At 36.6% G+C, this 20,887-nt stretch overlaps 1 protein-coding gene across 1 annotated transcript; it reads left to right on the top strand.

The window, feature by feature from the left end:
• Positions 1-5,811, top strand: LOC108225756 (probable serine/threonine-protein kinase At1g54610). The gene is made up of 8 exons (XM_017400706.2): positions 1-183; positions 526-972; positions 1,061-1,345; positions 1,474-1,791; positions 2,856-3,083; positions 3,991-4,091; positions 4,605-4,722; positions 4,985-5,811. Exons 2-8 carry the CDS (start codon positions 595-597, stop codon positions 5,273-5,275), a joined length of 1,719 nt encoding a protein of 572 aa, XP_017256195.1. The 5' UTR covers positions 1-183; positions 526-594; the 3' UTR covers positions 5,276-5,811.
• Positions 5,812-20,887: the final 15,076 nt, after the last annotated feature.

The raw sequence follows: 20,887 nt of genomic DNA, 5'->3' as shown, positions 1-20,887 counted from the left end.
ACATACAAATATACAATACAACTTCACAAGACAAGACTCTAGTACTAACATTTCTCTGTATAGCTTTACACACAGAGAGAGAGTGTGTGTGTGTTGAACTACTACAGAAAAAACCAAGAATTACAGATCAAGTTTACATCTTTCTTACTCCACATTTTCAGACAAAACCCATTATTCAAACTAGTAAGTTCTCAGTTTCTTTTGTTAATTCAACCTCAAGTTTGCAACTTTTTTATATCTGATCTATGTTATGCATTTTTAAATAATTATTAAAGCTTGTTTTAATGGACTGTGTTGCTGCTTTAGTTTCTTTTTCTTGCTTTATTTATTTATGTGACCATTATGAGTTGTGGGGGCTGGAGTTAATACTAATCATTGTTGCCTCTGCTTTGGTGGGCAAGAAAGCTAGGGTTCTTGAATTAGGGTGTATTTGGTGTATTAATTAAACCCCATTTGGTTTATTTAAGTAAAAAGGGATTTTTTTGTTATTTATTGTGTTTTTTTTTTGTGATTTGGATTGGTTAGGATTGTGGATGGTGGTGATTTGTGTAGAATGTGATGAGAAATGAGAGGTGAAGTTTGGGGTTTTGAGAAATGGGGTGTGTGTTTGGGAGAGATGTATCGTCTTCGAGGCCGACTAGTTCTGGGGTTGTAGCTGAAAGGGGAAGGGATGGTGGGGGAGAGGGTGATTTGTCGATTGCGTCTGGGAGGAGAGAGAAAGTTGTTGTGGAGAAGGGTGAGAAAAGGGAAGGTTTAGGTAAGATTCAGAATGGTGGAGATCAGAAGGAGCAGAAAGAAGGGAGTCGCGGTGAGAGGAGACGGAAACCGAATCCAAGGTTAAGTAATCCTTTGAAGAATGTGCATGGTGAGCAAGTGGCTGCGGGGTGGCCGTCGTGGCTTTCAGCAGTTGCAGGCGAGGCAATTAATGGTTGGACGCCTCGTAGAGCAGATACTTTTGAAAAAATTGATAAGGTAATTAGTGGTTGTGATTTTGTTTTTTTATCTTTTCAGTTGTTTAGTGATTTTATGATTTGTTTTATATGGTCTTCTTTCTGATTAGATTGGGCAAGGAACATATAGTAATGTGTACAAAGCTAGGGATACAGTAACAGGAAAAATTGTTGCACTGAAGAAGGTTCGATTTGATAATTTGGAGCCTGAGAGTGTAAAATTTATGGCTAGAGAGATTTTGATTTTGCGCCGTCTAGATCATCCAAATGTCATAAAACTGGAAGGCCTGGTAACATCAAGAATGTCATGTAGTCTGTACCTTGTGTTTGAATATATGGAGCATGATTTGGCTGGACTAGCTGCTAGCCCTACAATCAAGTTTACAGAGCCACAGGTTGGATTTCATTTGTTGTTTTTTTTGCCAGTTCTTCAAAGTTCTAATAGAAAAAGTTGGCCTTTTCTACAGTTGGGTATTTTTCTTAATTTTGATTGTTCTTAGTTTATGTCTGATTGATGTGGTAGGTCAAGTGTTACATGCATCAACTATTGTCAGGTCTTGAGCACTGTCACAATCGTCATGTGTTGCATCGAGATATTAAGGGTTCAAATCTTCTTCTTGACAATTCTGGGACACTTAAGATTGCTGATTTTGGTTTGGCTTCCTTCTTTGACCCTAAGCACAAGCAACCAATGACTAGTCGGGTTGTTACTTTATGGTATCGACCCCCTGAGCTTCTTCTCGGGGCCACTGATTATGGTGTAGGTGTGGACCTATGGAGTGCCGGTTGCATTTTGGCTGAATTGTTGGCTGGGAAACCTATAATGCCTGGCCGGACAGAGGTACTCCAAAGCTTACGTCTCTATTCTCGTCTTATTACTGCCGGTGATTTATAATTAGATCTGGCAATTCATTCATGTCTTGTACTTAGGGGCCTGATACGAAAATGACACGAAGGCAAGTCTTGTACTCAAAGTCCAGACACGAACACAACACGAAAATTTTCATGTACCATGACACTAAATGAAATGACAGAGGATCAAACACGAAAAAGATGCGAAATTTTAGAAAATACTATGTTGCATATTCATTACAAATTGTTATTATGTTTACAAGATAGGTGTTGTACAGAATTACATATTAAATATACATATATTTAAAATATGTTATATAAATATTATATATATTTGAAATATTTGTTTATATATTTATATAGATTGCGTCACGTATCCAAGGGATAAACCCAAGCACGACACTAAATCAGGTTCATGTACTTCTATGTCATGTACCCAAAATATAAACCCAAACACAAAATTTTATGTCATGTCTTGTAGTAAAATAATTGCCGCGTCTATTTATAATGCTTCCACTTGAACTGAGTTTGTTGTAATGAAGTCTAATTACTGACCTGTTTTGATTATGTGCTATCAACTGAGGCTTTTAGCATAATGATAATAAAGTGATGTACATACTAGTAAATTAAATTGATACCCTGTGTTTAGATACAGATTTTTTGAGATTCCTAAAGAATGTGAATATCCTGTTTATTGCCGTAAAGATTCTGTATATGGCAAGCTATGTTTGTGTATGTTTATATTAATTCCCACAGTAGGCAATTACGCCTGCTACAAAATATAGCTTGTATAATCAGACTATAGAATTTTTTTTAGTAAATATCTTTCTTGCTTTGAGCATTTTTTTTCATCATTTTATTTGTATCCCAATGTTTTGCTGCAATTTATTTGTGAATTGGACATATTCCAGAACTTTCTTACACAGTACAAGTTACAGTGCTTTTTTCTGTATATGCAAAAGTGAGTTAATGATAGTGATATATACAGTATAATAGTTGATTATTAACAAATACAATATCTGTTGGCAATAATATTTGTTTTTTACTATAAAGGTGGAGCAGCTACACAAGATTTTCAAGTTATGTGGTTCCCCTTCTGAAGAATATTGGAAAAAATCGAAATTACCTCATGCAACCATATTTAGGCCCCAGCAGTCATACAAACGATGCATAGCTGATACATTCAAAGATTTTCCAGCTTCATCATTACCATTGATTGAGACTTTGCTTGCAATTGACCCAGCTGAGCGCCTAACTGCAACATCTGCTTTGAGGAGTGAGGTTAGCCTTTATTTCCTAACTCGAGATTGATCCTTAACTTTTCGTGCGTAAATTTGCTGTGTCTAAAGATCAAGTCCCAATAAGAACATGACTTTTCATGCATCTGCAACCAAAAGTCTTTTGTAATTTCAGAATGTGATTTGTTCTCTTGTGATTCAGTATATAGATATTTCTTATCTTGTGTTGAGGTCACTAGGAACTATATCCCTCAGATGAGGGTTGACTAAATTGGACTTTCGAGCACATTATTTAATTTTTTTAGCAATTGCTAATTATGCTTTAATCTTATATCATCAGTCCTGGGAATGTTACAGTATCCTCCTTGCGTTTGTTACAAAGGATCTTCAACAAGAAAAATAAGCTGGATCAACATAATACTGTAACTTTTTGAATCTTCTATGGAACATTAGAACTTCTGTCTTTGAGATTAACACCTGACAAGTTAAATAGAGTTAGTGAAATTTGGGATTGTTGTAAAATCTGAGTTACGCATTATATAGCAAGAACTTAGTAACTCATTGAGAGTGCCTCCTGAGTAAAGGCGCTTGCTGAGTACTCTATCCAGTTTGTCAAGAAGATAGCCACATGTGATGACTTGTATAGACCATTACATAAAAGCTGAATTTGAAATTATTGTATATTATCTTTTTCTCTAAATAATATGATGAGTACTCTGTTCAGTTTGTCAAGTTGATATCTATATGTGATTTGTATAAGCCAATGCCTAAAAATTGTATAAACCTATGAAAAGAGATGCTCTATATTTGCATCAGTTCATTTCATCATGCCTGCAAACTTGTTTGAGATCTTTGTCGGAGAGGCTTATATTATTTTGTCAGCCATGACATCTTTGTCAGAGAGGCTTAAATTATTTTTCCTCTATGAATATCTTCTCTTCGTCTTTCAGTTTTTTGCCACCCAGCCTTATGCTTGTGAACCTTCAAGCCTTCCGAAATATCCTCCCAGCAAAGAAATGGACGCAAAATTGAGGGATGAAGAAGCTAGAAGGTGTGTATATCAATCAAGATGCTCCTATGCTCATATCCACACTTTTCCCCTCATATTTGGGAAATGTTTTGTTTCTAGTCCTTGTTATTGTAAATATGGAATAACTGGACAGATTAAACTGTATATTTCTAGTTATATATTCTTATATATGAATCTTTGTAAACCTCCAAGGCTAATCTTTTATCATCGTATCTTTAATCTTTTACTCCCTACCCTATGTGAGCATTTGACTTTCTTCATGACTTTATAAGTGGTGTAAAAGAGGTACATGTACATGATACTTTTCGTGTTCATTGACTTGAATAGAAATTTAATTTGAAAGATTTTATACATAACCAAAAAAAAAATCATGTATAGATATGTCATCTATAGGCATTATGCAAAAAGTTTTTTTTGAGGCTCACATTATTTGGGGGATGGGAAGCTCTATTTAAGTAGATACCGAATATTAAGTTTGTATATGTATTGTTTGTTAATCCACTCTACCGCTTTAATTGTGACTTTTAATTTTAGACTAAGAGCTACTGGGAAGTCCAATGCTGATGGTGTAAAGAAAACTCGTACCCGTGATAGAGCACCAAGAGCAATCCCTGCTCCAGAAGCTAATGCCGAGCTGCAAGCAAATCTTGATGTACGTGCCAGATAAGCTTTTTCTCTAGTAACTCTATATTAATGTCATTTCACGAGTTTAGACACTTCTTTGAATGCAATATGTTGGTCAATCCTTAAAGAACACTATGCTCCCCCTCGTTCCTACTTCACTACGTACAGCTTAGAAATTTCATGCATTTTTCAGTCATAATGTTTATTTTAATGTTTTTCATGTGTGGTAAAATTCTTTTAATTTTGACTACTTGGTAGTAATAACTAGACTGTTATCTTCCCTGATACAGAGGCGACGCCTGATCACACATGCAAACGCAAAGAGCAAGAGTGAGAAATTTCCTCCACCTCACCAGGATGCAACACTTGGTTATCCACTGGGTTCTTCACACAACATAGATCCAGCGTTTGATCCTCCTGATGTTCCATTTAGTTCCATGAATTTCTCATATGCAAAAGCACCCATGCAAACTTGGTCCGGCCCATTGCAGGATCCTGCTGCTGTTGGAGCCCCAAAGAAATCTAAACCATCAAAGAAGGATTCTCAGAGAACTAGACATTCTTCTCGGACCAGACAATAGAGAGATATCACTCTGTGCGTATCACAGAAAGTCTGATTTGACTTCTAAAAGTCAGGTGACAGTAAAATTCTTCCCGGGCCAGACAATAGAGATAGATGTACTCTGTCCGTTCCACAAAAGTCTCATTTGACTTCTAAAAGTCGATTGACGGCAATACAAACTTTAGAAAATGATTTGATTAGTTGGACTTACATGGAAAACTCAGCGACTATAATACTTGATCAAAATAAATGGAACTCATGCCACTTTTGAAAGTAGAAATACTGTCATTTACATTTTAAAGTTAGAATGAGACTATTTTCTGGAACGGATGGTGTAAAATATGAAGTACATTTGTATCAACTTTTCACATACCTCTACTGGAGTTTGGGACGCAATGCTGTAGAAATCAAAGAAATGCTGGCAGAGGTAATTTATTGAGTTATTTTTGTGTAGTTCGTTATTTTTTTCTTCTCATACAGTATTTATTTTTTGAATCATGAGAAGTTTGTCGACAGTTGTATATGATAATCCCTTTTCTCCCTTGTGTGTCCTCATTCTAGTGTCTTTATCAGTTATGTTAGGTCCTATAAATTCACTATATAATCTGATATAGTGATCACAATCTGTAACACAGTAAGACAATATAAGAGATTGAAAGCAGTAAACTCTTATATTCACAAAGCTTGAATGGTTACAAAAACTCTCTCAGTGATTTATAATGTATCACTAAGAGCTGCTAGGGTTCTGTAAAATATACTCGATAACTCAACTCTTCTAGAGTAACCCTAATCTGTGTTTATATAGACACAGTTACAAAATCAATCTCTGATTTGATATCCTATAAATCTGCTATGAATTCTATCAATCAAAGATTGCTCCAGTTTTCTGTTTAGTTTCCATAGTCAGCAAATCACTCCTCCGCTTCTATCCTTCCTTGAAGTATATCCGCTTCTGAGCTTTTTCCACGTGTAAACTCTGTCGAGTCTTGACTATGTAAACTCTGATCAGACTTTATCAAACTCTGTCAGACTTTATCAAACTCTGTCAGACTTTACTAAACTCTGATCAGCTTCCATATTAAACTCTGATGATTCCTGTTCTAAAACAAACTTTAAGAACATTAGTAATCATCAATTATATCTAACAATCTCCCCCAACTTGTGCATGAATAAGTTATGTGCAAGTTAACAGATAATTGATGATGTCAAAACATTTAAGTCAAATGCAACAGAGTTTAACTATATAACAGAAAACTTTTAAAACTTACAGATACTTTACTCCTTAGCTGCATAGATTCCATTTGCTGTCTTTAGATACTCTCTGAGGAGTTCTTTCTCAGCTTCTTCAAGCACTGTAATCATTTGTCTCTTGATCTCTCTCAGCTCTGGATCTGAAACTCCAGTTTGATAAATTGCAGCTCTGAGATCATAGATCTTATTCTTCTTCAAGTCCCTATCCAGCCTGATATTGTAAGCTTTATCAGACTCTTCATTAAATGCAAGAGTTCTGATTCCACCTATTGTTTCAATCTTTGCTGAATTTTTCTTCATCTCCACCAGCTGTCCTTTATGATTGAGGTATTTAGGAATGAAAAGTCCAGCATTTTTGTTTCCTGTAATCCCCATCTTTCTTCTGATTTGATCTTTTAGCAGGTTGGAGATGTGTTGTCCTGACTTGTTCTTTACTTGAAATATGTATGATACATATCTCAATTCTTCCCAGTGTTTAGCATATAGATCTGCTTCAAGTACTCTAAACACTGTTCCATCAGACATGAAGTAGATAAGGATATTATCTCCTCTGTCATTTTTTACCAACTGGACTGAATCAAGTTTGTCCATTCTGTCTTGCAATACTCCAATCTTGGGAGCACAGAGAGATGAGGGGTCATCTGGTCTTGATCCTATACTCTGATCAAATTTTTCATACTTGGATCCCAGCCCTCCTTTATCTCTTCCTGCCTTTTGATGAGAAAATGGTTTAATTGAGCCTTTTTCAAAACTTATTTCAGTCATCAGAGTAGGCTTTGCAAATCCAGCCAGTGGAGTAGTTGTTGGTTTGAACACAGCTTGAGCTTTGTCAGAGACTGTGTCTTTCTTTGCTTCCTTATTGACTTGAGCTGTGTCAGAGGTCAATCTTTCTTTTTGAGGTTCTGCAACATGAGCTTTTTCAGAGATTGCAGCTTCTGTTTTCTTTTCCTTCACAACTTGATCCTTGTCAGAGGTTGTAGGCTTCTTCTTTTCCCAGCCTTTCTCCAGATTTTCATCTACTTTGCTTTTACCCTTGGAGGTGTATTCATCTTCAGAGTATACCTTTTTGACTGGTAAACTCTGATCAGCAACAGTAGATTCCTTGATCAGTATTCCTTTTTCTTTTGGCTTGGTAGTTGACTTTGCAGGCTTTTGGATCTTTCCAGAGTTTATGGCTTCAATATGTTCCTTTTTCAGCTCAGCTTCCTCTGCAGCAATCAACTCCAAATCCAAATTTGCTTCTGGATTTTCTTGTTCAAAAACCAATCTAGCAAGCTCTTCATCAGTCATGGGTTTGTCTGATCCAGTCACTGGTCTTTGATTAGATCCAGATGTGATGTTGTGAGTTGGACCAGACTTTGTGCTTTGCTTAGATTGTTTCTTACTGTCAGAGTTTGAAACTCTTCCACCAGTCCCTGCTTGAAATCTCTTGTGCTTGGTGAAATCATCAATATCATCATCATCATCCTTCTTCTTCCTCTTCAGAGTTTGAGTAGTAGACTTGCATTTGACTTGAGCTACTCTCTCCCCCTTTTTGACATCATCCTCATCAGGAATCAATATGGATGTGATCAGAGAAAGTGAAGTTTGTATGGCTTCAAGCTGTTTGGACATCTTTTCTTGATTTGATTCAATCATGGTCATCCGTTTGTCCAGAGATTCATTAGCAGTTACCAGCTTCTGTACATTCTCTTTCATAGGATTGATGGTCCTCTTCTTTTCCAGTTCATTTGTCTCCTTGACTTTTGCCACCTCTGTTCTTAGACCATCTATTGATTTAGATGTCTGGGCATGAGCAGGATGAAATGTCTTCAGATATAGAATTGTGCCCTTGAGGCTTGACATAACATCAGAGTTTGTAATTTTCTGTTCTGCCATAGATAAGAACTCTTCAGCTTTAGGTGTTTCCAAGGAATGCTGGTGACTCAACCAGAGTTTATCCCATACTTCATTTGGAGGATCAACTTGAAGATCCCTGGGAAGTGGCTCAGAGTCTGTGGTCAGAGTTTGTAGCCTGGCAGTATACTGGCTAGTAGACTCCCACTTTTGTTGAGTCAAAGGAACTCCATCATTTCCATCATTTTCAGAGGAACTATCATCATCCTCAGTATCAGCCTCAGAGTTTGCTTTGTCAGCATCAGGAACAGGATCAGCAACTTTCTCCACACTGTCTTGAGCAGATTTTCCTTTAGCTTCAGACTGTGATTTGATAGTCTCTTCACCAGTCTGAGCAAGAGATTGTAGAGCTTCCATAGCTACCCTGTCAGATTCATCAACTACATCAGACCTGTAGTTGTCTGGAGCTGTATCATGAACTATGGCACCTTCTGGAATTTTCATTGGAGAAGTAGGAATTTGAGTAGAAGGTCCATGATCAGATGCTGGAGTATGAAGATCAGCCATATTTGCTCCAGCTTCAGTTGTGGTAGGTTCCTTGCAAACAATTTCTTCATCTACCTCAGATGAAGTAGAAGATGCTGTAGGAGATTGCAAAGGAACAGCTGTGATAGGAAGCACCATCAGAGCTTGAGAATTTTCAGCTACTGGAGTTGATGGTGTTTGTTCTTCCTCAACTGTGAAATCTGTGATTTCAGTAATTGGAACTTTTGCTCTTGCAGGCTTGTTAGCCCTTCTTTTGAATCGAGCTGGCTTTTGAGGACTGACTTGAACAGGTTCAGAGACTGTTGTAGGAGTAGGTTCAGAGTTTGCAACTTGTGCAGTTTCTAGATCATCATATTCATATGCTGCAACAAGTCTTCTTCTTTTCTTCTGCTTTGGAGGAGAAGCAGCTTCATTGTGGACATTATCAGAGTTTGCAGCATCAGAGTTTGCTGGTTTATTAGACTTTGTCTTTAGAACTTGTGTATCAACAGAGGTTCTGGTTTTGGTTGTAGAGGGTTGGTCATCAGACTTTGTAGATTTGGATGGTTTTGTAGTTGATGATCTTTGTTTTCTGGTGATTGTGGGAGAGGTTGGATGTTGTGGTTGAGGTTGTTGAGGCTGTTGTTGTGGTGCCTGAGGAAGGTTCAGCCTTGCTCTGAAAGGAGCTGGGATTTGCAGAGGCCTGAGAACTGGTCTCTTCTCATCTTTAGATATGAGATCCTTAAAAGCCCTTTTATGAAGTTTAAAAGGTTTGATCTCATCTGCAGCATCAAAATCCACTTCTCCAACAGTGGCATTAAACAACAATTGGCAAAATCTTGAGAAATATATAACATTCCTGTTCTCAAGCATTCTTTCACCAATATTTCTAAGAACTAATCTACCAAAATCAAAAGCAGTAGAATAGATCAGAGAATACCCGATTTGTAGCATGTCCATTGGAATAGCATCCCAGTTTGTAGATTTCTTCTGGAAAGCTCTGGTAACGCAATCAAAGAAAAAACTCCACTCCTTATTGAGCCATGGACGCTTCAACTGACCCAGTTTATCCAGAGATTCGTAGTACCCCAATTCAAGCATCATTGATCTGAGATTTGCATCTCCATTGGTAATGTACGCAGAATGTTCTGGCAAGTTAAGTGCCTGACGAACTGTTGCTGGAGTAACTGCATACTCCTCCCCGTCATAGGAAAACACAATTGATGGTGATCCATCTGCACCACCATTGTCATATGCACCCGTCTTCCAAAAGCTGATGATTTGGCTTCCTGAAAGTCTTGCAGGAGCGGTGAGAGCGGTACCGATGACACTTTGTGCCAAGAATCGCTGAAAGGGATGATAATCCCTTGGGGCTTCAGCAGTGTCAAGGATGGCTGCATAGTTATTAGGAACGAATTCAACACCTGCCAAGATAAAAGCTGTAGTGGCCATTAGAACAGAGATTATGAAAAGAAGATGTTTGAGGAAATGTGTAGACGAAGATTTGAATTTCAGAGAACAGAGTGTAAGAGTTTTGTTTAGAAGGTGAATAATAAGCAATAAAATCTGATCTGAAAAACTCTTCAGATTTTGTTGAACTGAGCACGCATGGGCTTTTTGTTCAATCAGACACCTGTCAAAATGTAACTGGTAGATGAGTGTTAGTGGGATGGAGAAACGAGAGTAGTAATCATGATTGCAGTAAAACATGCGCAGTAATAAATGCTGATTACACGTTCTCCTATTAAAATGTTTTGCATGTAAACCCACTAATAATACATCCGTTTGAAACACATTCTCTTCACATTCTCTGAATATTTGAGAAAAAAAAATCAAGATTAAATCTCTCGAATTTTTAAACTCTGAGATTTAAGACAAAGAAATTAAATTTCTGCGAACCTCAGAATAAAGACATAATTTTCAGAATATTCATCAATAAATCAGAGTTTGTTCTGAAATCCATAGCTCAATAATGTGCTTGTGAAATGTGTGTGGTCATGTTAAATCAGAGAATATAAAAATTTCACAATTTCGTAATTATAAGGTAGACTTTGAATAATTTATTCAAACTCTCAAAACTTAGACTAGGACATACTCTGAAGATAATCAATAATCTACCCCCTTTTTTTTTTTTTTTTTTTTTTTTTTTTTTTTTTTTTTTTTTTATCAGGACGCTTCTCAGTGTGAGTGAGGCACGACCTTTAAATATACTATTGCATTAGTATTTCTCCAGTAATCAGAGATTGTGACTGGTCACCATAGATTATAAAATCTTAGCAATTACTTAATACCAGCAAATGTTTGGTTCTTCCCAGTCACTGTCATATTAACATCTAAGATCTCAAAGGAGTACCATGCTTATTTTTCAGGGGGTTTTGTCTCAGGTAATAAAAACATCAGAGTTTATAATCACTGTCTAGTATATGAGAGAAAATTTAAATTAATCAGTCTCACTTATAATTAAGATATGTGAAGTAGTAGAGTCTCAATGATATCAGCATGCATAGTGTGAACTAGTGTAGCACAAAATTGAGATCAGGATTAAGGAACTTAGTTGAGATTCATGATTACTCATTCAGAACATGCTTCATGGTATCTTCATAGGTGTTTTGTCTCAGAGAAGATAAAAAAAATGAGATCACTTATCAAGATTCAGAGTTGTAGAAGCATCAGAGAATATTATCAGAGAATGTTATCAGAGTAAAGCAAACAGAGTATATTATCAGAGAATGTCATCAGATTTTATCAATCAGAGTATATCATGGCAGATGTGTGAGTAATACATATGGTAAATTTGACAAGTTAAATTTTAAAGATCTAACCAATATGTTTACTCAGTTCCTGATATCATTCCTAGCTCATTCACCAGCCTAGTAAAAGTTGCTTCACTTAATGGCTTGGTGAAAATGTCTGCTAGCTGCTGTTCAGTAGGAACAAAGTGAAGTTCAATGGTTCCTTCCTCCACATGCTCCCTTATAAAATGATATCTTATATTGATGTGCTTTGTCAGAGAATGTTGAACTGGATTTCCTGTCATAGCAATAGCACTTTGGTTATCACAATAAATAGGAATTTTAGAGAAGGATAACCCATAGTCCAACAGTTGATTCTTCATCCAAAGAATTTGAGCACAACAGCTGCCTGCAGCAATATACTCTGATTCTGCTGTTGATGTTGAGATGGACTTCTGCTTCTTACTGTACCAAGAAACTAGTCTTCCACCCAGAAATTGACAACTCCCACTTGTGCTTTTCCTGTCAATTTTGCAACCTGCAAAATCTGCATCAGAGTATCCAATAAGACTAAAATCTGATTCTCTAGGGTACCATAGTCCCAATGATGTGGTTCCCTTGAGATATCTGAATATCCTCTTTACTGCAATCAGATGAGGTTCTCTTGGATCTGCCTGAAATCTTGCACATAGACATGTGGCATACATAATGTCTGGTCTACTTGCAGTCAGATAAAGCAATGATCCAATCATTCCTCTATAGTTTGTGATATCCACTGATGCACCAGTATCTTTGTCTAGTTTTGTTGCTGTTGCCATAGGAGTAGTTGCAGCAGAACTGTCTTGCATACCAAATTTCTTTAAAAGATTTCTGGTATACTTGGCTTGATTTATAAAAATCCCAGCTTCAGTCTGTTCAACTTGTAAACCCAGAAAATAACTGAGTTCCCCCATCATGCTCATTTGGTACCTAGACTGCATGAGCTTGGCAAATCTTTGACAGAGTTTAGCATTAGTGGAGCCAAAAATAATGTCATCAACATAGATTTGAACTAAAAGCAGATCATTGCCATGATTCAAATAAAACAGAGTTTTATCTATGGTACCTCTAGTAAATCCACTTTCAAGAAGAAATTGAGCTAGAGTTTCATACCATGCCCTTGGAGCCTGCTTTAGTCCATAAAGTGCTTTGTCCAACCTGTAGACATAGTCTGGATGTTTTGGATCCACAAAACCTGGAGGTTGTTCAACATATACCTCTTCATCCAGTTTCCCATTTAGAAAAGCACTTTTGACATCCATCTGAAATACTTTGAATTTCTTGTGAGCAGCATAGGCCAGAAAGATTCTGATTGCCTCCAATCTTGCAACTGGAGCAAATGTCTCATCATAATCAATACCTTCCTGTTGTGAATACCCTTTTGCCACAAGCCTTGCTTTATTTCTTGTAATGACACCCTCACTGTCAGTTTTGTTTCTGAACACCCATTTTGTACCAACTATGGATCTGTCTTTAGGTCTTGGTACTAGGGTCCATACTTTGTTTCTCTCAAACTCATTTAGCTCCTCTTGCATGGCTTGAATCCAGTCAGCATCTTGAAGAGCTTCCTCCACTTTCTTTGGTTCAGTTTGAGACAGAAAGCAATGATGTAAACACTCATTTGCTGTAGCTGTCCTTGTTTGCACACCTGCTTCTGGATTTCCAATTATTAAATCAGGTGTGTGAGATTTTGTCCACTTCCTAGCATGTGGAAGTTGACCATTTTCATCATTGGATCCTCCCCCTTGATCCATGCTCTCTTGATTCTGTTGATTATTCTCTGTAGCTCCCCCTGTATTTGTGCTATCAGAGTTTGAATCAGTATTCTCTGATGAGTTTGAGTCAGCATTCTCTGAGGAATCTTGGGTAGAGTCTGAAACATTCTGATGCTCCCCCTCAGCAAGTGCTCCATCATCATGAACTTGTAAATTTTCATCAGAGTTTGCTGTATCTTTTTCACAGTCAGAGTTTGACTGCTCATCAGAGTTTATCGAATCAGAGAATATTTCTTCATTTTCAAAATGCAGTTCTTCATGATCATCCATATCAGTTAAGCCCATGATTTTCTTGTCATCAAATGACACATGTATGGATTCCATGATCACCTTGGTTCTTAGATTGTAGACTCTGAAGGCCTTTGTTATCAGAGGATAACCTACAAAGATGCCTTCATCAGCTTTTAGATCAAACTTGGTAAGCTGTTCTGGATGAGTCTTCAAGACAAAGCATTTGCACCCAAATATATGAAAATACTTCAGATTTGGCTTCTTTTTCTTCACCATCTCATATGGGGTCTTGCCATGCTTATTAATCAAGGTTGCATTTTGAGTGAAACAGGCTGTTTGAACAGCTTCTGCCCAGAAATAAGTAGGCAATTTAGCCTCATCAAGCATAGTTCTGGCAGCTTCTATAAGAGTCCTGTTTTTCCTTTCAACTACACCATTTTGCTGTGGTGTACCAGGTGCAGAGAATTGTTGCACTACACCTCTTTCTTTGCAGAACTCTTCCATTGTTGAATTTCTGAACTCAGTTCCATTATCACTTCTAATGATCTTCACTTTGTCTTCAGATCCATGGTCCAGTTGTGTCACATGATCCATCAGATGCAAGGCTGTTTCATCTTTAGAGTGAAGAAAATATACCCAAGTGTATCTGGTATACTCATCAACAATGACAAGAGCATATTTCTTCCTTGCAATAGATGGTACATTAACTGGTCCAAATAGATCAACATGTAGAAGATGATATGGTTTCTTTATTGAGAATTCAGTCTTACTCTTGAAGGATGTCTTTCTCTGCTTGGCCTTTTGACATGAATCACATAATCCATCAGATGTAAGTAGTGATTCAGGGAGTCCTCTCACAAGCTTTTTCTTTATAAGCTCATTTATGGAGTTGAAGTTTAGGTGTGAGAGCTTCTTATGCCACTTCCAACTTTCTTCTGCAGAGATCCTTGTAGACAAGCAGATTGCTTTTCCTTCAGAGTTTGTAGGCAAGTGGATTTCATAAATATTCCCATGTCTGTGAGCGATCACTGCCACTTTGCCTGTTGACTTGCTTACTATCTCACTGTGTTCTTCATAGAAATCAACATGATATCCTCTGTCACAGATTTGACTGACAGAGAGTAAATTGTGTTTTAGCCCTTGAACAAGAGCTACATTTGATATGATGACATTTCCAAGATTGATGTTGCCATATCCCAGAGTCCTTCCTATGTTGCCATCTCCATAAGAAACACTTGGGCCAGGCTTCTCCACAAACTCTGACAGCAGGGACTTATTTCCAGTCATGTGTCCTGAACATCCACTGTCCAAGACTAGAATATTCTTCCTGTTGCCCTGCAATCACAAAGACCACTAATTGTTAGTTTTAAGGACCCAGACTTGCTTGGATCCCTTGGCCTTATTAAGTTTGTTAGCTTTTGCAGCGGTATTATTATCAGAGTTTGAGCTAACAGACTTTGCAACAGAGTTTGTACTAGAAACAGATTTTGTACTTGCAGAGCTTTTATTAAACTTCTTCAAAGAAGGTTTCAATTGATAATAATCATAATACAAACTATGATATTCTTTGCAAGTATAAATAGAATGCCATAAACTACCACAATGAAAACATGGATCTTGTGGTTTATATCTAATACTGCTTTTTCTAACTCCAGACTTTTTAGGTAAAGAGTTAATGTCCTTGTTCTTCCTGCAAAAATTAGCAAGATGATTAGTATTACCACAGTTATGGCATGTCTTCCTAGGTGCATTTGGAACAGGCATGTAGTTATTACTCTTGTCTATTCCAATCTTGCCATTTCTGTTCTTCCTAGGCTCCTTGTTTTTGTCATCAGACTTTACTTCTTTAAGCTTGTGTTTAAGCTGTTTCTGAGTCATCAGTCCTATATTAACCTGTTTGGGCTTATCAGAATTTAAATTTTTGTTAATCTCTGATTTTGGTCTACTCTGTTTAGACTTAGAGGATTCAACAACAAATTTGACAGGTTTAACCTTAGGTTTTTGAGTTTTAATAAACTCTGTTTTTGATGACTCAGCTTCTGAGTTATCAGTGTAACCTAGTCCCTTCTTCCAGTTTCCACTACCTAAGATATCCTGAGTAGTTTTGCCTGAATTAGTCCATGTTTTAATAATTTCCCTTTCCTTAGCAAGTTCTGATTGAAGAGATGCATACCTCTTTAATAATTCATCTTTGACAATGACAGCATCATCTCTTTCTTTCTGAACTTCCAACATCTGAACTAATTCTTTTTCTAGATAATCATTCCTTTTCTTTACACTTAGAGTTTCAGATTTTAATCTTTCATTTTCTAAAGTCTGATCTCTAAAGCTGGTATGCAAAGTTTTAAGAAACAATCTTAACTCAGTTATATCTTCAGTATCAAAGGCAAGAGTAGAATGAGGTACCTTAGCAGGAGATTCAGAGTTGTTGTCAGTGTTTGCCATCAGAGCATAATTGACTTCTTCTTCTGAATCAGAAGTATCTGTCCAGTTTCCTTTCTTGGTGATAAAGGCCTTTTCTTTTTCCTTCTTGGCTTTCTTGCATTCAGATGCAAAGTGTCCCTTTTCACCACAGTTGAAACAGGTATACTTGTCAGCTTTTCCAGCTTTTCCTTCTTTGCCCTCATTCTTCTTAAAGTTCTTCTTGTCATAAACTCTGTCAGAGTTTCTGTCTTTCCTTGAAAAACTTTTGCCTTTGTTGAACTTTTTGTAGGCCAACTTCTTGAAGCTTTTCACCATCAATGCTGCTAACTGCATCATCTCATCATCACTTTCTTCAGAGTCTGAGGGAACATCAGAGTTTGAGTCATCAGAGTTTGATGACTCAATGTCAGACTTTGTGACATGAGCTTTTCCTTTGCTCTTAGCAGCTTCTTCTTGAACTTTCAGAGCAACAGACTTTGATTTTCCTCCATGACGTTTGCTCCTTTGCTCCATTTCAAGTTCATGAGTCTTCAGTCTTCCATAAACATCATCAAGAGACATTTCTCCAAGATCAAGATTGTCTCTTATTGTGGTGACTTTCAAATCCCATTTTTCAGGAAGAGCCAGAAGGAATTTGAGATTTGAGTCTTCAAGATCATATTCCTTGTCCACCAGAGATAAGTCATTCAACAGTTTGACAAATCTGTCATACAGATCTGTCAGAGACTCACCAGATTTTGAGTCAAAGTGCTCATACTCCTGTGTAAGGATTGTTTTTCTGTTTTTCTTAATGGCCTGAGTTCCTTGACATCTGGTTTCCAGAGCATCCCAGATTTGTTTAGCAGTTTTGCACCCAATTACCCTATTAGACATTGCATTGTCAAGGGCACTGTGCAAAAGGTGTTTCACCTTTGAGTCTTTACTAATTGACAGGATGTCCTCAGGGGTATAATCTTTCTTTTCTTTTGGAACCATCTTCTGAGGTTCATCAGCAAGCCCAACAGAGAGCTTGGTGGGCATATGTGGTCCATCAAAGATCCTGTCAAGATATTCTGGATCAACAGAGTCTAAGAATATTATCATTCTCTCTTTCCAGACTGGATATTCAGATGCCTTAAGGATTGGAACTCTAAAGGATGAAGCTTGTGATTTTTCAGACATGATTGTGTTTAAGATCTCACTGTAGTAATCTTAACAAAGCTGGCTCTGATACCACTTGTTAGGTCCTATAAATTCACTATATAATCTGATATAGTGATCACAATCTGTAACACAGTAAGACAATATAAGAGATTGAAAGCAGTAAACTCTTATATTCACAAAGCTTGAATGGTTACAAAAACTCTCTCAGTGATTTATAATGTATCACTAAGAGCTGCTAGGGTTCTGTAAAATATACTCGATAACTCAACTCTTCTAGAGTAACCCTAATCTGTGTTTATATAGACACAGTTACAAAATCAATCTCTGATTTGATATCCTATAAATCTGCTATGAATTCTATCAATCAAAGATTGCTCCAGTTTTCTGTTTAGTTTCCATAGTCAGCAAATCACTCCTCCGCTTCTATCCTTCCTTGAAGTATATCCGCTTCTGAGCTTTTTCCACGTGTAAACTCTGTCGAGTCTTGACTATGTAAACTCTGATCAGACTTTATCAAACTCTGTCAGACTTTATCAAACTCTGTCAGACTTTACTAAACTCTGATCAGCTTCCATATTAAACTCTGATGATTCCTGTTCTAAAACAAACTTTAAGAACATTAGTAATCATCAATTATATCTAACAAGTTAATTATCTCTTTACTAGCAAGAAAAAAAAAATGAATGCAAGAAAGAAAGACCGAATCTATTGATCATTATTGTTTGGAGGATGAAGTGTTTTGGTGCTTCTTGTCATCAGGAGGGCTGTGTACATCTCGATTCTCATTTGCTTCCCTCTTTGTTATTGGTCATAAACACATGTTCTCGGTTGACAAATTTCAAACAGACTTGGTCTTGTAACTAAATGTGAGTGACAAGTTTATTGAAGGGTCTTTCGGCACACACTAACAACCACTTTTTGTTGAATGGAGCCCTTTTACTGGTCATGTTTTTTGTGCATTTGCAGGGCGCCAATGATTATTAATGAGGTTTTGGCCAATAAAAACCCTTCACCTCAACAAAAAGTGGTTGTTAGCAGTTAGCACACACTAGAAAATCTGATTATTATGTTGAACCTAATAAAGTCAGTGTGGTATTGCGAGCTATAGCTCTGACTATTCCCTGTGGTATCATACCTTACCAGAATTTGAATTTGGTACTTAATCTTAGAATTAAACAGATCCATTTTCACCGTCTGGAGGAGATTCTACTTCAGAGTTGAAAGTAATGTCTACCTACAACGCACAAATTTCATTTCAGACGAATTAATGTTGTGTTTGGTTGGAATGAATGAAATAAGTGAAAGTAGAAAATAATAGGAGGGAGAAGGGAGGACTTGGGAAAAATAATTGGGTATAAATTTTCCATTACGAGATTTGGAGAGAAAATGTGTATGATAGAAAATGGAGCATTCATGCTGGGGGGATTGAGTTCCGGGAATAAAATTGTGGAAGGAATGAAAATATTCAATATTTAAGTATTTAACACTATTAGAGCATCTCCAACGGTGTTGGCTATAATTGTTGGCTAAATTGGATCTGTAAGACATTATGTAAAATTTGCTGAACCTGTAAGACATTTTGCTTCAATGGTATTGGCTATACTGGTTGGCTATAATTTAAAAATAGTATGTTATTAATATTTTAGATTGTTAAAATAGAATATATCGATTTAATATGGTAATAAATAATGTGCAATCTTCATACAGATTTCTTACAGACCTGTAGAGGTTCGACAAATGGGTTGGCTAAAATTATAGACAACAGGTTCACGTGGTTGGAGTGCTATTTTTTCAAGACGTTGGTTATATTTTTTAATTTTGGAATACCAACTCATTTTTTAGCCAAAGGTTTTGTACGGTTGGAGATGCTCTTATAGTTTAGCACTTAGCATTTTCTCGAATCATGATGACCCATTGGTCTTTACCATTCTTTGATCAACTGTAGAAAATAAAAATGAGCATTGTGCAGCGGTTAGCCGAGTTTATGTTTCTCACTTTGAGCCTGTTGGACTGGGTTAAAAATCCGGGCTCAGAAGTCATTCCTGACTTTACATTGAAAACTGTCTGTTTGTGTAATAAGTTGTAGAAGTTAGCTTAAAATCAGAAATAAGTCAGAAGCTGATTTAAAGTCGGAAGTTAGTTTGAGGTATTTTCTTTAGTGACTCAATTTTTTTGAACAATTTTCTAATAAAAATTACTCCCAAGTCATAAGTTACTGATAAATTATTTTTATTTTTATTATTATATTTTTAATAACTCATAAGTCATTAATAAGTCAAAAATTATCCAAATAAACATTTTAAACCCTCAGCTTATCACATAAATTACGTTAAGTCGTAAATCACGTTAAATCATAAACCATAAGCTCAGTCAAATGGACTCTTTCTAATCCGTGCCACTATACCAGGCGGAACGAGTTTGAAAATTGTTTCACATAATTTCTTTTAGATTTTTTTAATATTGTAGCATATTTCTATATTGAGAAAACACATTTCGAAACTAAGCAAATGAGTGGAGAAAAATGAAAGAAATCTTAAATATTTTTTCCCGCTTATTTGGTGTCTAGAAAATAAAATATCTTTTCCTCAAAAACATTATTCTAAATTTTCTTTCATGAATTTTCAGTTTATCAAGGAAAATATTTTTTTTGATTCAATATTTCTCACACTTCTCTTAATAAGAACAAAATCTAGCATATTCAGATGATAAAAAATATTACCCGTACAATCTTTACCAGCATTCTAAAAATTCCCGATTAATTTTTAAGTAAATTAAAAGGAATTCGTCGATTTATTGATTACACTCTGATTTGACTAAAAATCCATGATTTATTCAACAATATCTCAGACAAATATTTTATAAATCCTGAATCAATCAATAAGTATTGGTTCCGATTTTCGAATTTTACCTGACTTCTGCTTGTTGATGCCACTGCAATTCTGCCAAAACATGTTAAATCATCAAAGGAAGTTATTTTGTGATTTATGATCGTGCTTCTTAATGTACATATGCCAAAGAAATACGTGGGGTTACATGTACGAGTTTGACACGAGATTTTATTGACTACGGCATGACGATTGTACAAACTGAAACACTGTACTCGCCTGACACGTACGCAAATATGCTGACTCTTCACATTTAATGCAAAACTTTATTTTTCACTAGGAAACTACTTGTATGATACAGTTGTACTTATCCTTGCCATCTTCTCCACCGGTATTTTTTTTTCCTGTAGAGCTTTGGGAGCATTCTAACCAAGGTTTTTGTATAACAAGACATGAGACCACCATATGATCCTTGGCAACAAGGCCGCAGGCCTAGTCTGTTAGGCGCCTTCTGTCGTGGTTTTTGTGACTCCATATGTTCATGGTTTGTTCCCTCTTCTTCTTCCGTTTATCTGACAGTACTAGTATGTTAATTTTCGTCTTGTCGGAGCGAGTAAGATGTACGCAGAACTTATGCTAGTAATACGGATAATAGCCTACATAATTGTGATTCTTCTACCTAAAAGTGAACATGCATGGTATGAATCTGTGGTACTCAATAGGGTACTCTGTGATTTAATGAACTTTTTTTGTATGTGGCAGTCTCTACTTCTTTTCTTGTTGCTGGCTCTTACAGGACTGTCTCCCAGACATTGGTCGTCCTGGTCGCTATAACTATCCCCCGGGGTCA

Source organism: Daucus carota, chromosome 1 (genome assembly GCF_001625215.2).
Source record: "Daucus carota subsp. sativus chromosome 1, DH1 v3.0, whole genome shotgun sequence".
In the NCBI taxonomy this organism is placed as follows: Eukaryota; Viridiplantae; Streptophyta; class Magnoliopsida; order Apiales; family Apiaceae; genus Daucus; species Daucus carota.
Note: the sequence above shows the minus strand (reverse complement) of the source record. Positions and strands in the feature narration are given on the sequence as shown.

Bases quoted from the DNA above. Each gene is read 5' to 3' on its own strand.
- LOC108225756 (XM_017400706.2), top strand. From the start codon at position 595: ATGGGGTGTGTGTTTGGGAGAGATGTATCGTCTTCGAGGCCGACTAGT. The intron at 1,346-1,473 runs GTTGGATTTCAT...TTGATGTGGTAG, and splicing joins TCAAGTTTACAGAGCCACAG to GTCAAGTGTTACATGCATCA. The intron at 4,092-4,604 runs GTGTGTATATCA...TTTTAATTTTAG, and splicing joins AGGGATGAAGAAGCTAGAAG to ACTAAGAGCTACTGGGAAGT.